Source organism: Salmo salar, chromosome ssa13, assembly GCF_905237065.1.
Source record: "Salmo salar chromosome ssa13, Ssal_v3.1, whole genome shotgun sequence".
NCBI lineage: Eukaryota > Metazoa > Chordata > Actinopteri > Salmoniformes > Salmonidae > Salmo > Salmo salar.
This window is the reverse complement of record NC_059454.1, coordinates 43099358-43112481: the sequence shown is the minus strand read 5'-3', so window position 1 is coordinate 43112481 and position 13124 is coordinate 43099358. Positions and strand designations below refer to the sequence as shown.

At 46.1% G+C, this 13124-nt stretch overlaps 1 protein-coding gene across 2 annotated transcripts in view; it reads left to right on the top strand.

Moving 5' to 3' along the window:
- wnk3 (WNK lysine deficient protein kinase 3) overlaps window positions 1-13124 on the top strand; it is an 81300-nt gene that overhangs the window by 49791 nt on the left and 18385 nt on the right. For both annotated transcript variants that reach the window (XM_014135796.2, XM_014135795.2), the window contains exons 8-16: window positions 119-437; window positions 692-810; window positions 1032-1232; window positions 1585-5370; window positions 5814-5857; window positions 6214-6352; window positions 6500-6616; window positions 6857-6958; window positions 11427-11475. In XM_014135796.2, the coding sequence (XP_013991271.2) occupies window positions 119-437; window positions 692-810; window positions 1032-1232; window positions 1585-5370; window positions 5814-5857; window positions 6214-6352; window positions 6500-6616; window positions 6857-6958; window positions 11427-11475 (4876 nt within the window). The remainder of the gene's footprint in view (window positions 1-118; window positions 438-691; window positions 811-1031; window positions 1233-1584; window positions 5371-5813; window positions 5858-6213; window positions 6353-6499; window positions 6617-6856; window positions 6959-11426; window positions 11476-13124) is intronic.

The following is a 13124-nucleotide window of genomic DNA, read 5'->3' as shown; positions in this document are numbered from 1 at the left end:
CTCCTATCTATCGCTCTCTCTCTCCACCTACCCTCTCTCTCTCGCTCTCTCGCTCTCTCTCCTCTGTCTACCCTCTCTCTGTCTACCCACCACCCCCTCTCCCTCCTCCTCTATCCAGGTGAAGTCAGGCTTCTTCCACGAGAGTGATGCTAAGGTGGTGGGTAAATCCATCCGCGACCGTGTCACGCTCATCAAGAAGTCCCGTGAGAGACGCCAGCAGCAGCTGCTCCAACAGCAGCAAGGCTTTGATGAGAGACGGGACTCCACCCTCACCTCCGCCACCTGCTCTCACCTCTCCTCCCTGGGGCCTGGGGTGGCTGGGCTGACAGGGGGAGGTGGAGGAGGGCAGGGGGAGGTTGAGGAGCTACCAGAGGTGGATCAGCATGTGAGGCAACAGCAGCAGATCCACAGTGGGAATCCTCTGAGCCTGCCCAAAGGTACAACAGCAGACCAATATGCCGTCAATCAGAGGCTTGTAGAGATTTGTTTACGGTGTAAGACTGTATACTGTGTTTCCCTACTGACTGTGCTGGGTTAGATATCAGCAACGAAGTGGAATATTAAGATAAACATATTATTTGGTTGCAGAAAGCCCTAGAATAGGATATAATGATAATTATATTATTTTCCTTATCCCCAAAGTAGCGTTTGTCTAGACTCCTATTTACTCTTGCCCTTGTATTTACTCCAGGAGGTGAGAGCATTGGCTCAGCCAGCTGTGAATCCTATACCAGTGGCCAGAGCCAGGCATACCCACAGCAAGGGGAGTCATACGTGCTCTCTCAACCCAGCCTCCCTGCTGCTGCCTCGGTGAGTATATGGCATCCCAAAGGACACCCTATTCCCTATGTAGTGGACTACTTTTGACCAGGGCCAAAAGTAGAGCACTATGAAGAGAATAGGGTGCCATTTGGAACATACATCATATTATGGTTGTTCCTGTTTTGGAAAATCTAGTTTACAAAGAGATTGATATCTTATCTCCAACCTTGCAATCATGCTCAATTGTGTTGTCTGTTATCTATTTTTAGGTAATTTTGGCCCACCACGAAATGCTCCCGATTGGTCAGAGCGGAGGAGTTCCGAACGTGCCTATTGGTCAGAGTGGTGGGATTTCCGCCATGTGCATTGGTCAAAGCAGTGGTGGGGCACCTGTTGGTCAGCAGACTTACGTTCAGCCCGTTGCTATGGCAACGCAAGTTTCACCAGGTGTACCACAGCAGTATTCTCAGGTGAGTGACTCTCGATCCCGTTCGACTCTCTTAACAACTCCCTAACATCTCTTTTCTACTGGACAAAACAAGTTTGAACCTTGATATATTCCGAATAGCTTTTAATCAATTCACGTAACTATTTTATCAGATGTGCTTTAACGATAATAAAAACGTTAATAATCTTCATCATGACAATGCTTTCATATCCTCTAAAGAATGTGTGCAATCCTTTAATTAATGCCTGCCCTTTATTCAATACTTACTCTTACCTCCTCTCTTTACCTCAATCTCCCCCTACCTGCCCTCTCACCATAACTCCATCTGACCATGTCCCTGTCACCCCATGATGGTTATCTTCACACCATCTCAGTCATACCATTCAGATGGATCACAGATCGCACCAATGGCCCCTTCCCAGTCCTGCGCACCCCCAGTCTCGCCCCAAGCCCAGCTTAACATTCTTCCAGCTCCCATTTCAGTGGGAGACCCAACAGCACTAGTGGGGGTTGGTGGCATGGAGGCCATGGTCCCTCTCCCACAACAGACCCAGGCCAATGTCACTCCTAACATCATGCAGGCCTCTGACATCCAGATGACACCCCAGCCTTTAACCCAGCAAGCACAGCCTTTCATGATCACCCAACAGCAGACCATTGGTCAACAACAACAGATACTGATGGAGCCACAGCAGCAGCAAATGGAGGCTCAACAAACCACCCTGCTTCAGCAGCAACAACCACACCAACAACAACAGGCCAATGTAATTCCCCAGAAGGCGGTACTGATACAGCAACATATAGAGCAGCAGCAGCAGACTATAGCAATCCAACAGCAGCAAACTACTGAGCTTCAGCAGCAAGTGTATGTGCAGCAAGCTTTGGTTCAGCAGCAGCAGCAAATGCAACAGCATCCTCAGCAGCAGGCCTTACTACCACAACAACAATCAATGGACCAACAGCAGCAACAACAACAGGCATTGTCATTACAGCAAGTGGATCAAACCCAAGCCTATGTGCAACCACCGCTAAACGACCTACAACAGCAGCAACAACTGCAACAGCAGCAAACATTGTTACTACACCAGCAGCACCAGATTGAACATCAGCAACAACAACAAGCGATGTTACTAGAACAACAACAGCAAGTGTACATACAACAGCAGCTTGAGCAACAGCAGCAACAGGCGTTGCTACAAAAGCAACAACAGGCACGACTACAACAGCACCAACTGGAGCAACAGCAAGCGCTGTTACAACAGCAAATATTTGAGCAACAGCAGCAGCAAGCGATGTTACAGCAGCAGCAACAAGAGCAGCAGCAACAGCAAGCCTTAAAGCAACAGCAACAACAGGCGCAACTACAGCAGCAACAGCTGGAGCAACAGCAAGCGCTGTTACAACAACAACAGTTCGAGCAACAGCAGCAGCAAGCGCTCCTACAGCAGCAACAACAACTGGAGGCTCACCAAGCGAGCCAGATCCAACAACAACCAGAAATGGATCTACAACAGCAGCAACCACTGCATCAACAACAGCAAGCTGTGCTGCAACCACCGACCCAACTACAACAACATGCGGTCGTCAGTCATCCAATCGACTCACAGCAAGCTGTGCTACAGCAACAGTTGGAACAACAGCAAGCTCTGCTACAACAGCAACAGCTTCAGCAGCAACGAGCAGTTTTACAGCAGCAGCAATTGGAGCAACAGCAACAACAGGCACAACTGCAACAGCAGCTGGAGCTACAGCAGCAGCAAGCTTTGTTACAACAACAGATCGAACAACAACGGCAACAGCAGGCGTTGCTACATCAACAACAAGCAGAGAGACTGCACCAACAGGCTTTGCTACAACAGCAGCAGCAACAGATTCAACAACAGCAAGAGACTGGGCAACCGCAGCAGCAAACCGCCAATATTCAGTTACAACAAAGCGAGAAACAAGAGACCACTTTGATTCAGCAACAATGTGAGCAGTTGCAAGCTTTGATTCAACAGCAACAAATTGACGTGTGTTTGTTGCAACAACAACAACAACAGCAAAACACTGCTATGTTTCCAGCTAGTCACACTAGCCTAACGCAGCAGCAAGTGACAGAACAACAGCAAGTAGCTCTGATACAACAGCAACAACAACAACAACAGCAGCAGCAACAACAACAAGCTGTATTACTGGAGCAACAACAACAAGCGTATGTTGTCCAGCAACAACAGCAGGGCCATCAGAGCTCTGTCGTTGAACCTCCGCCTCAGATCCCCCTTGTAGCCCCAACCCTACCAGCAGCAGAGGTTATACAGGCCATGCAGGTCCAAGCTCAGATGGCTGCCCAAGCCCAGGGTCAGGGAGCCAAACCTGTAGCCATTCAGCCACAGATTCCCAGCCAGGCTCCATCGGCTGTAGTGCAAGCCCATGCCCAAGTCCTGGCCCAGATTCAAGCTCAGAATGAAGCTCACCCTCAGAGCCAGGGCCATTTCCCAGTCCCAGTACTCCAGGCCCAGCCTCCACTCAAAGCCCAGCCCCAGATGATCGAGGTCCAGATTCCACCTCACGTGGTGGCCCCGATCCAGGCACCAAGTCCTCCGATCCCTATCCAGTCCCAGGCTCCTCTAGTACAGGCTATCCATCAGATCCCAGCTCAAATACAGACCCAGGCTCCAGTGCAGTCACTCATCCAGCAGACTCCCCAGCCTCTGCATCCAACCCAAGCTTTGAATCCGATTCCAGCAGTTGTTGAGACTCAGATGATGCCTCCTATGAGGCAGAGTCCAGCTCTGGCCCAACCCCAACCTCCAGTCTCAATAACCCCCATGCACAGCCAGATCCAAGCCCAACCCCAGCACGAGTCTCCAGTGCAGCCCAGTGTTCAGCACCCAGGTCTAGCGCAGCCTCAACTCCGCCCCCATGCTCCAGCTGTACTACTGGCACCGCAGTATGTCACTACACCTCAGCCCACCCAACAGCAAGCCATACAGCCAGTCCTGCAACAACAACATCAGGACATCACACAACAAGTTACCCAGCAACAGCAGCAGGTACTGTTGGAGCAACAGCAGTCCATGGTGCAGTACCAGCAGATGATGCTGTCTCCTGGATCTGTTGGTGTTGGAACTGTCATGGCACCCCCTGCCTCCACAGTCATAGACCCTACCACCTTGGTCTCTGCTTTGCCTCAACACATACAACAACAGACTGGGCAAGTGTATAACCAAGGCCAGCAGGTACAGCTACAACCACAAGTACAGCCTGTCCCACAGCCACAACAGCAGCAACTGCAAGTAACAGGATGCCCAGCTGTGGTGCAGCCGTTAAACCAACACATACCTCAGGCCCAGTCTAAATCTATGCTGCCTCAACCCATTCCCATGGAGCAATACCAACAGCAACAGCTGGTGCAACAGGTTCCACAAGTCGTACAACAGAAACTCCCAGAGCAGCTTCAAGCTCAGACAACCCCACCCTCAATTCAGCAGGCTCTGCAGTCTCAGCAAGTCTCAATTCCCGACCCAAGTCAACTGGCTTATCAGCTTCCTCAGATACCCCCACATCTGTTGCCCCAGCAGCCCACTGTTAACCCAGCACAGACAGCATCCCCCAGTAACGTGCCCCAGCTCGGGACTCAGACTAGAGCACTACCCTTGTACAGTCAGGTAGTAGCAGGAGCAGGAGGTCCGCCACCATCCCCCCAGCACCAAGCACAGCTGACACAGTCGCTACCCACCCACACACACACCCAGATGGCCATGCAAGCTCAGGCACACACCCAGACACTGGCCCAAGCGCATGCCCACACCCAGACCCAGCTCGCTGAGGCCGCATTGGCGGACTCCACCACCGAGCAACAGCCCCCTCTGAATCCTCCCCAGGCTACTTCCCTCCATCTTCCACAGATGCCCCCCAGTCCTTCTCATACATCGTCTCACCCCCACCCTGCCTTTCTGCCACCCCTCCATCCTGCTACCCCTGGCCCAGAGACCCAGCCCACCCCACCAGAGAGCCAACTAACCCTGTCTGGCCTGGCTGATGTCCCCTCGGGCCCGACCTCTCCCCAGGCTGTTGCCGCCGCTGCCCAGCCCCTTGACTCTAACGCCCCCTCGCTGCTGCACCCCACCTCAACCTCGCTCCAAGACTGTGACCCTGCTCTACTGGGCATTGCTCAGGTACAGAAGTGCACGCCACTCTACCACTACTGTATACTGTTCCACTACTACCACTATCTTCATCCAATATCCAGCCGGTTCTAGAAGGGTGTATACAGTAGAGTATTCCAAGGGCCACACCCTTTTTGAATCACAATAAAACACATTCTTTTCGTTTTGAAGAAAATGGCCTTTTACTCAGTTACGCTAAGTACGTTAGTATGGTATTTGTTCTGATTTAAACTAACCAGTACTACATCAACCAGATCCAGTGTTTTTTCCTTTAACTTACATTAAAATAGGTCCATTTTTGTTCAATTTCCTATTTCAGTTGTTCAATTTTATTTGTATCAGTCAACTAATGGTTTGGTATGTATTTTTTCTTTGTGGGTTTTTGCTGTTTTCTGTATGTCGGTATGTATTTGTATGTGCGTTGGTCTGTCTGTATTTATGTGGCTCTACAGGAGAGTCCAAACCAGTCTGGCACAGAGAGACACTCCTCTTCAGGGTATGTGTCACATCACTACTCTCAACGTCGGCCCCAATTTACTTCCTTGCTCTTGCCCCCGGCCCTATCAGGTCAATGTTTGCAGATCAATAAGTTTGAAGTGATATGGTGGAAGCTATACCACTACACTACTTAAACCTTTCCAGAACCTTCCGATCTGCAAACATCCAAAGGTTAGGACCAAGGGGAAGGGCTAGGGACCGGTTGTCATTGTTCGTTAGTTTTTTTGTTTTGAATGTCAAGCCCTCCATGTTAGAAAAGGCTATGCCCACTACTGTACATGGAGTACTATTTATTTGACCATCAATGTTCACGTGTTGTGCATGATTCTTGCTTGTCTGACACCTCTCTCACAGTGCTGTTCCAGCCAATGGGGATGGGGATCTACAGATGTTGTTAGCCAATGGAAAACTAGAGAGGGTGAAGTCTCAGAGGAGATTGTCCTATCGGGGGGCAGAAAAAGGATCACATGCATTTCAACTGAGTATGATCCAGGTATAGTATCCCTGATAATATGAATCCCTCTCAGGATGTAAAAGGTTTACAATAAATTGTCATGTCCAAGAAGTTGTCAAGTCCAAGAAGTTATCATGTCCAAGACATTGAACAGAACAACATGGTTTATCTTCCTGTACTCCGTAGGTGTCCGGCTCTGGGGACAACATGGTGGAGTGTCAGCTGGAAACCCACAGCAACAAGATGGTCACCTTTAAGTTCGACACTGAGGGAGACGCACCTGAAGACATCGCAGATTACATGGTGACTAGACCAACAGGCAGTTATACATGGAAATTGCATGGGATTATTGCACTGCAAACTTCTACCTGTTTCGATATATTAGATATGAATATATGATTATTCTATATTGGATGGGATGATGGTTTTTGCGGCAAGCATTCTCATTTGGACTAACACCCAGTTCGCCATGCAGCTTGTGTTTGGTCCATTGAGTTTGGTTTTAAAAATATATATATTGTGTATCTGTAATGTCTTGTGTAGGTGGAGGAGGATTTTGTCCTTGAGTCAGAGAAAGATACATTTGTGGAAGAGCTGAGGTCCATTGTCAAGAGAGCTCAGGAAATTCTCCTCGCACATCAACAGGTCTGGTTTGAAAACATTGGTTATGTCCCAAATGGCACCATAATACCTATTGCCTACATCAGGGGTTCTCAGAGTGGGGTCTGCTGGGTTCTCAAAGTGGGTGCTGTGGAGGTACTGCAGGGGGTCCACGTCCAGATAAATACACTACATGACCAAAAGCATGCTCGTCGAACATCTCATTCCAAAATCATGGGCATTAAGATGGCGTTGGTCCCTCCCTTTGCTGCTGTAACAGCCTCCACTATTCTGGGAAGGCTTTCCACTATATGTTGGAACATTGCTGCGGAGACTTGCTTCCATTCAGCCACGAGCATTAGTGAGGTCGGGCACTGATGTTGGGCGATTAGGACTGGCTCGCAGTTGGCGTTCCAATTCATCCCAAAGGTGTTCAGTGAGGTTGAGCTCAGGGCTCTTTGCAGGCCAGTCAAGTTCATCCACACTGATCTCGACAAACCATTTCTGTATGGATCTCGCTTTGTGCACTTTTGCCACAAAGTTGGAAGCACAGAATCGTCTAGAATGTCATTATATTCTATAGCGTTAAGATTTCCCTTCACTGGAACTAAGGGGCCTAGCCCAAACCATGAAAAACAGTGCAGACCATTATTCCTCCTCCATCAAACTTTACAGTTGGCACTATGCATTGAGGCAGGTAGCGTTCTCCTGGCATCCGCCAAACCCAGATTTGTCCGTCGGACTGCCAGATGGTGAAGCGTGATTCGTTACTCCAGAGAACATGTTTCCACTGCTCCAGAGTCCAATGGCGGCGAGCTTTACACCACTCCAGCCGACGCTTGGCATGTGCATGGTGATCGGCCATGGAAACCCATTTCATGAAGCTCCCGACGAACAGTTCTTGTGCTGACGTTGCGTCCAGATTCAGTTTAGAATTTGGTAGTGAGTGTTGCAACCAAGGACAGACGATTTTTTACGCGCTTCAGCACTCTGCGGTCCAGTACAAGCCTACCACTTCTTGGCTGAGCCGTTGTTTCTCCTAGACGTTTCCACTTCACAATAACAGCACTTACAGCTGACTGGGGCAGCTCTAGCAGTGCAGACATTTGACGAACTGACTTGTTAGAATAGGTGGCATCCTATGACGGTGCCATGTACGGGCCATTCTACTGCTAATATTTGTCTATGGTGATTGCATGACTGTGTGCTCGATTTTATACACCTGTCAGCAACGGGTGTGGCTGAAATGGCCATATCCACTAATTTGAAAGGGTGTCCACATACTTTAGGCCATGTAGTGTGCGTGTGTATAATACATACATACATACATACATACATACATACATACATACATACATACATACATACATACATACAGTTCAATTCGGAAGTTTACATACACTTATAGTATAGGAGGACTAGTGGGAAGGAGGAGGGAGTTTAAATACATTTAAACTCAGTTTTTCACAATTCCTGACATTTAATCCTAGTAAAAATTCCCTGTCCTAGGTCAGTTAGGATCACCACTTTATTTTAAGAATGTGAAATGTCAGAATAATAGTAGAGAGAATGATTTCTTTCAGCTTTTATTTCTTTCATCACATTCCCAGTGGGACAGAAATTTATATACACTCAATTAGTATTTGGTAGCATTGCCTTTAAATTGTCTAAACCTGGGTCAAACGTTTCAGGTAGCCTTCCACAAGCTTCCCACAATAAGTTTGGTGAATTTTGGCCCATTCCTCCTGACAGAGCTGGTGTAACTGAGTCAGGTTTGTAGGCCTCCTTGCTCGCACACGCTTTTTCAGTTCTGCCCACAGATTTTCTATGGGATTGAGGTCAGGGCTTTGTGATGGTCACTCCAATACCTTGACTTTGTTGTCCTTAAGCCATTTTGCCACAACTTTGGAAGCATGCTTGGGGTCATTGTCCATTTGGAAGACTCATTTGCGACCAAGCTTTAACTTCCTGACTGATGTCTTGAGATGTTGCTTCAATATATCCACATCATTTTCCTTCCCTCATGATGCCATCTATTTTGTGAAGTGCACCAATCCCTCCTGCAACAAAGCACCCCCACAACATGATGCTGCCATTCCCGTGCTTCACGGTTGGGATGGTGTTCTTCAGCTTACAAGCCTCCCTTTTTTTCCTCCAAACATAACGATGGTCATTATGGCCAAGCAGTTCTATTTTTTTTCATCAGACCAGAGGACATTTCTCCAATAAGTACTATCTTTGTCTCCATGTGCAGTTGCAAACCGTAGTCTGGCTTTTTTATGGCAGTTTTGGAGCAGTGGCTTCTTCCTTGCTGAGCGGCCTTTCAGGTTATGTCGATATAGAACTCGTTTTACTGTGGATATAGATACTTTTGTACCTGTTTCCTCCAGAATCTTCACAAGGTCCTTTGCTGTTGTTCTGGAATTGATTTGCACTTTTCGCACCAAAGTACGTTCATCTCTAGGAGACAGAATGCATCTCCTTCCTGAGCACTATGACGGCTATGTGGTCCCATGGTGTTTATACTTGCCTACTATTGTTTGTACAGATGAACATGGTACCTTCAGGCATTTGGAAATTGCTCCCAAGGATGAACCAGACTTGTGGAGGTCTACAATTATTTTTCTCAGGTCTTGGCTGATTTCTTTTGATTTTCCCATGATGTCAAGCAAAGAGGCACTGAGTTTGAAGGTAGGCCTTGAAATACATCCACAGGTACACCTCCAATTGACTCAAATGATGTCAATTAGCCTATCAGAAGCTTCTAAAGCCATAACATCATTTTCTAGAATTTTCCAAGCTGTTTAAAGGCACAGTCAACTTAGTGTATGTAAACTTCTGACCCACTGGAATTGTGATACAGTGAAATAATCTGTCTGTAAACAATTGTTGGAAAAATTACTTGTGTCATGCACAAAGTAGATGTCCTAACCGACTTGCAAAACTATAGTTTGATAACAAGAAATCTGTGAAGTGGTTGAAAGATTAGTTTTAATGACTCCAACCTAAGTGTATGTAAACTTCTGACTTCAACTGTATGTATATATATCTATCTATCAATTACATACTTTTTAAAAATTAATATTTCTAACAGATTTATCATCTTTGAAATGCAAGAGAAAGGCCATATAATCAGATAGGAGTTTAGGCGCAATTTAGATTTTGGCCACCAGATTGAAGCTGGGTGTGTGCAAAGTTTCAGACTGATTCAGTGAAGCATTACATTACTACACTATATTTTGTATCAAGTCTGCCAGGAGTTATTCCAAATGAGTCGAATTGGTCAATTGATACATTTTTAAGTACATAACTATAGAGAACATACAAAAATGCAATGGTAATAAAAAATGTAAGTTTATACACTCCCAGGAATGTCATACATGATGGATAATTAGCTTCCCTACAGAAAAGACACTAACCTTCACACATCTAGATGGCCGGGCAGGGTGGTTGTGGGGCCAGAGACAGCAGGGGTTCAAACTGTAGAACGCAGTTCCTACATTTGAATATAAAAATGGATTTTATCAAACAAAACTATGCTACCTTTTATCTCTGGGATCCTCAGGATGACAAATCAGAGCAAGATTACTGAATGTAAGTACATTATTTACCTTCAGAGGTGAATGTATCAAACCTGTCACCGTGATAAAAGCCTTTTGTTGTTGTGCGCTCTCCTCAAACAATAGCATGATATTTTTTCACTGTAATAGTAGAGGTTAAGATTTAAAACTGCAAAGTTTTCTTTCTGCCTCATGGCATTATATTAGCTCTACAGCTGCAACAACAACAAAAAATCCCTCTGCCCAATGACAAAATGTGTAGAATTGCAGGAAATTAGCTTGAAAACAGCACATTTTTCTCTCCGATGCCAAGAGGCTGGCTTTTAAAATGTTCCTTCCCTGGGCCTGAGACTTGGTTCGTCCAGCCATGCCGAAGTGATAGTAAAACTTATTGTATGGTTTTTATTTAATTACATGTTTTAATGATTATGAGGGGGTCCCTGAAGAATTTGCTATCACAAAAGAGGTCCTGGGCCCCCAAAAGTTTGAGAACCCCTGCCCTACATGGTCAAAAGTAGTACAATATAAAGCGTATAGGATGCTTTTTGGGACGCAGCTCCGATATACTTATGTAATGTCTGTTTGGCTCCGTTCTACTCTTAATCTTTAGACATACAGTTTGAAACACTGAACCCAGAACAGTGTACAGCCAGGGGTAAAGTATGTCCTGATCTCCATATTATGGTGCCTTGAAAACAGGTCCATGTAAAGTACTGTCTGTCTGGTAATCTTATCTTACCGTTATGGAAACAATATGTCAGTAGCCATGTCCTATGTTATGGTGAACGCTGAACCTTCAGAGAGCTAATGTAATGGTGTATGGAGAACATACAGAGGCCCTTACCATAGCTAATGTAATGGAGCAACCATAGCTAATTGGATTGATTACAATGTCATTCAGCCTGTATGTATGTTAACATCGTCTGTTCTGTGTTTTCCTGTTGCCTGTCCAGACTGGATCTATGGAACAGCTGCATGTGAGCACTCCAACAGGCACAGCAAGTGAGTTACTCCTCCCTCCTCCCTGGCTTTGTCCAAAATGGCAGCTACTATTGGGAAAGTTTTCAGACCCCTTGACATTTTCCACATTTTGTGATGTTACAGCCTTATTCTAAAATTGATTAAATCGTTTTTTCCCCCTCAATCTACACACAATACCACATAATAACAAAGCAAAAACAAGTTTAGACATTTTTGCTAATGAAAAAAAAACCGGAAATATCGCATTTACATAGCATTCCCTCAGTACTTTGTTGAAGCCCTTTTGGCAGTGATTAAAGCCTCAAGTCTTCTTGGGTATGACACTCAAGCTCTGTCAGGTTGTCTGCACAGCTATTTTCAGGTCTCTCCAGAGAGGTTCAATCTGGTTCAAGTACGTGCTTTGGCTGGGCCACTCAAGGACATTCAGAGACTTGTCCCGAAGCCACTCCTGTGTTGCCTTGGGTGTGTGCTTAAAAAACATCCCCACAGCGTGATGCTGCCGCCACCATGCTTCCCCGTAGCGATGGTATTGGCCAGGTGATGAGCGGTGCCTGGTTTCCTCCAGATGTGACGCTTGACATTTATGCCAAAGAGCTCAATCTTGCTTTCAACCTTGTTTCTCCTGGTCTGAGAGTCCTTTAAGTGCCTTTTGGCAAACTCTAAGCGGTCTGTCATGAGCCTTTTACTGAGGGGTGGCTTCCATCTGGCCACTCTACCATAAAGGCCTGATTGGTGTAGTGCTACGAAGATGGTTGTCCTTCTGGAAGGTATTCCTGTCTCCACAGAGGAACTCTGGAGCTCTGTCAGAGTGACCATCAGGTTCTTGTTCACCTCCCAGACGAAGGACCTTCTCCCCCGATTGCTCAGTTTGGCCTGGCAGCCAGTTCTAGTATGAGTCTTGGTGGTTCCAAACTTCTTCCATTTAAGAATGATGGAGGCCACTGTGTTCTTGGGGACCTTCAATGCTCAGGAAATGTTTTTGTACCCTTCCCCAGATCTGTGCCTCGACGCAACCCTTTCTCAGAGCTCTACGGACAATTCCTTCGACCTCATGGCTTGGCTTTTGCTCTGACATGCAAAGTCAACTGTGGGACCTTTATATAGACAGGTGTGTGCCATTCCAAATCATGTCCAATCAATTGAATTTACCACAGGTGGACTCCAATCAAGTTGTAGAAACATCTCAAGGATGATCAATGGAAACAGGATGCACCTGAGCTCAAGTTCGACTCTCATAGTAAAGGATCTGAATACTTATGTAAATAAGATATTTCTGTTTTGTTTTTTATAAATGTGCAAACATTTCTAAAAACCTGTTTTCGCTTTCTCATTATCAGGTGGTTGTGTGTAGATTGATGAGGGGGGAAAAAAATGTTTAATCAATTTCAGAATAAGGCTGTAACGTAACAAAATGTGGAAAAAGTGATGCGGTCTGAATACTTTCCGAATGCACTTTGGGCCCTGGTCAATAGTAGTGCACTATATAGGGAATAGAGTGCAATTTGGGACTCACCCCCCTCCTTCCCACTAGTCCTCCTATACTATATGACCCTATGTAGGTCAGATAGATAGATAAGATCAAATAAATGCATAATTGTCTATTTTTACATTTCCGTAGTTGATTTTATTGCAACAAACATTTTACACAGTTCGATTGAAATTATATACCC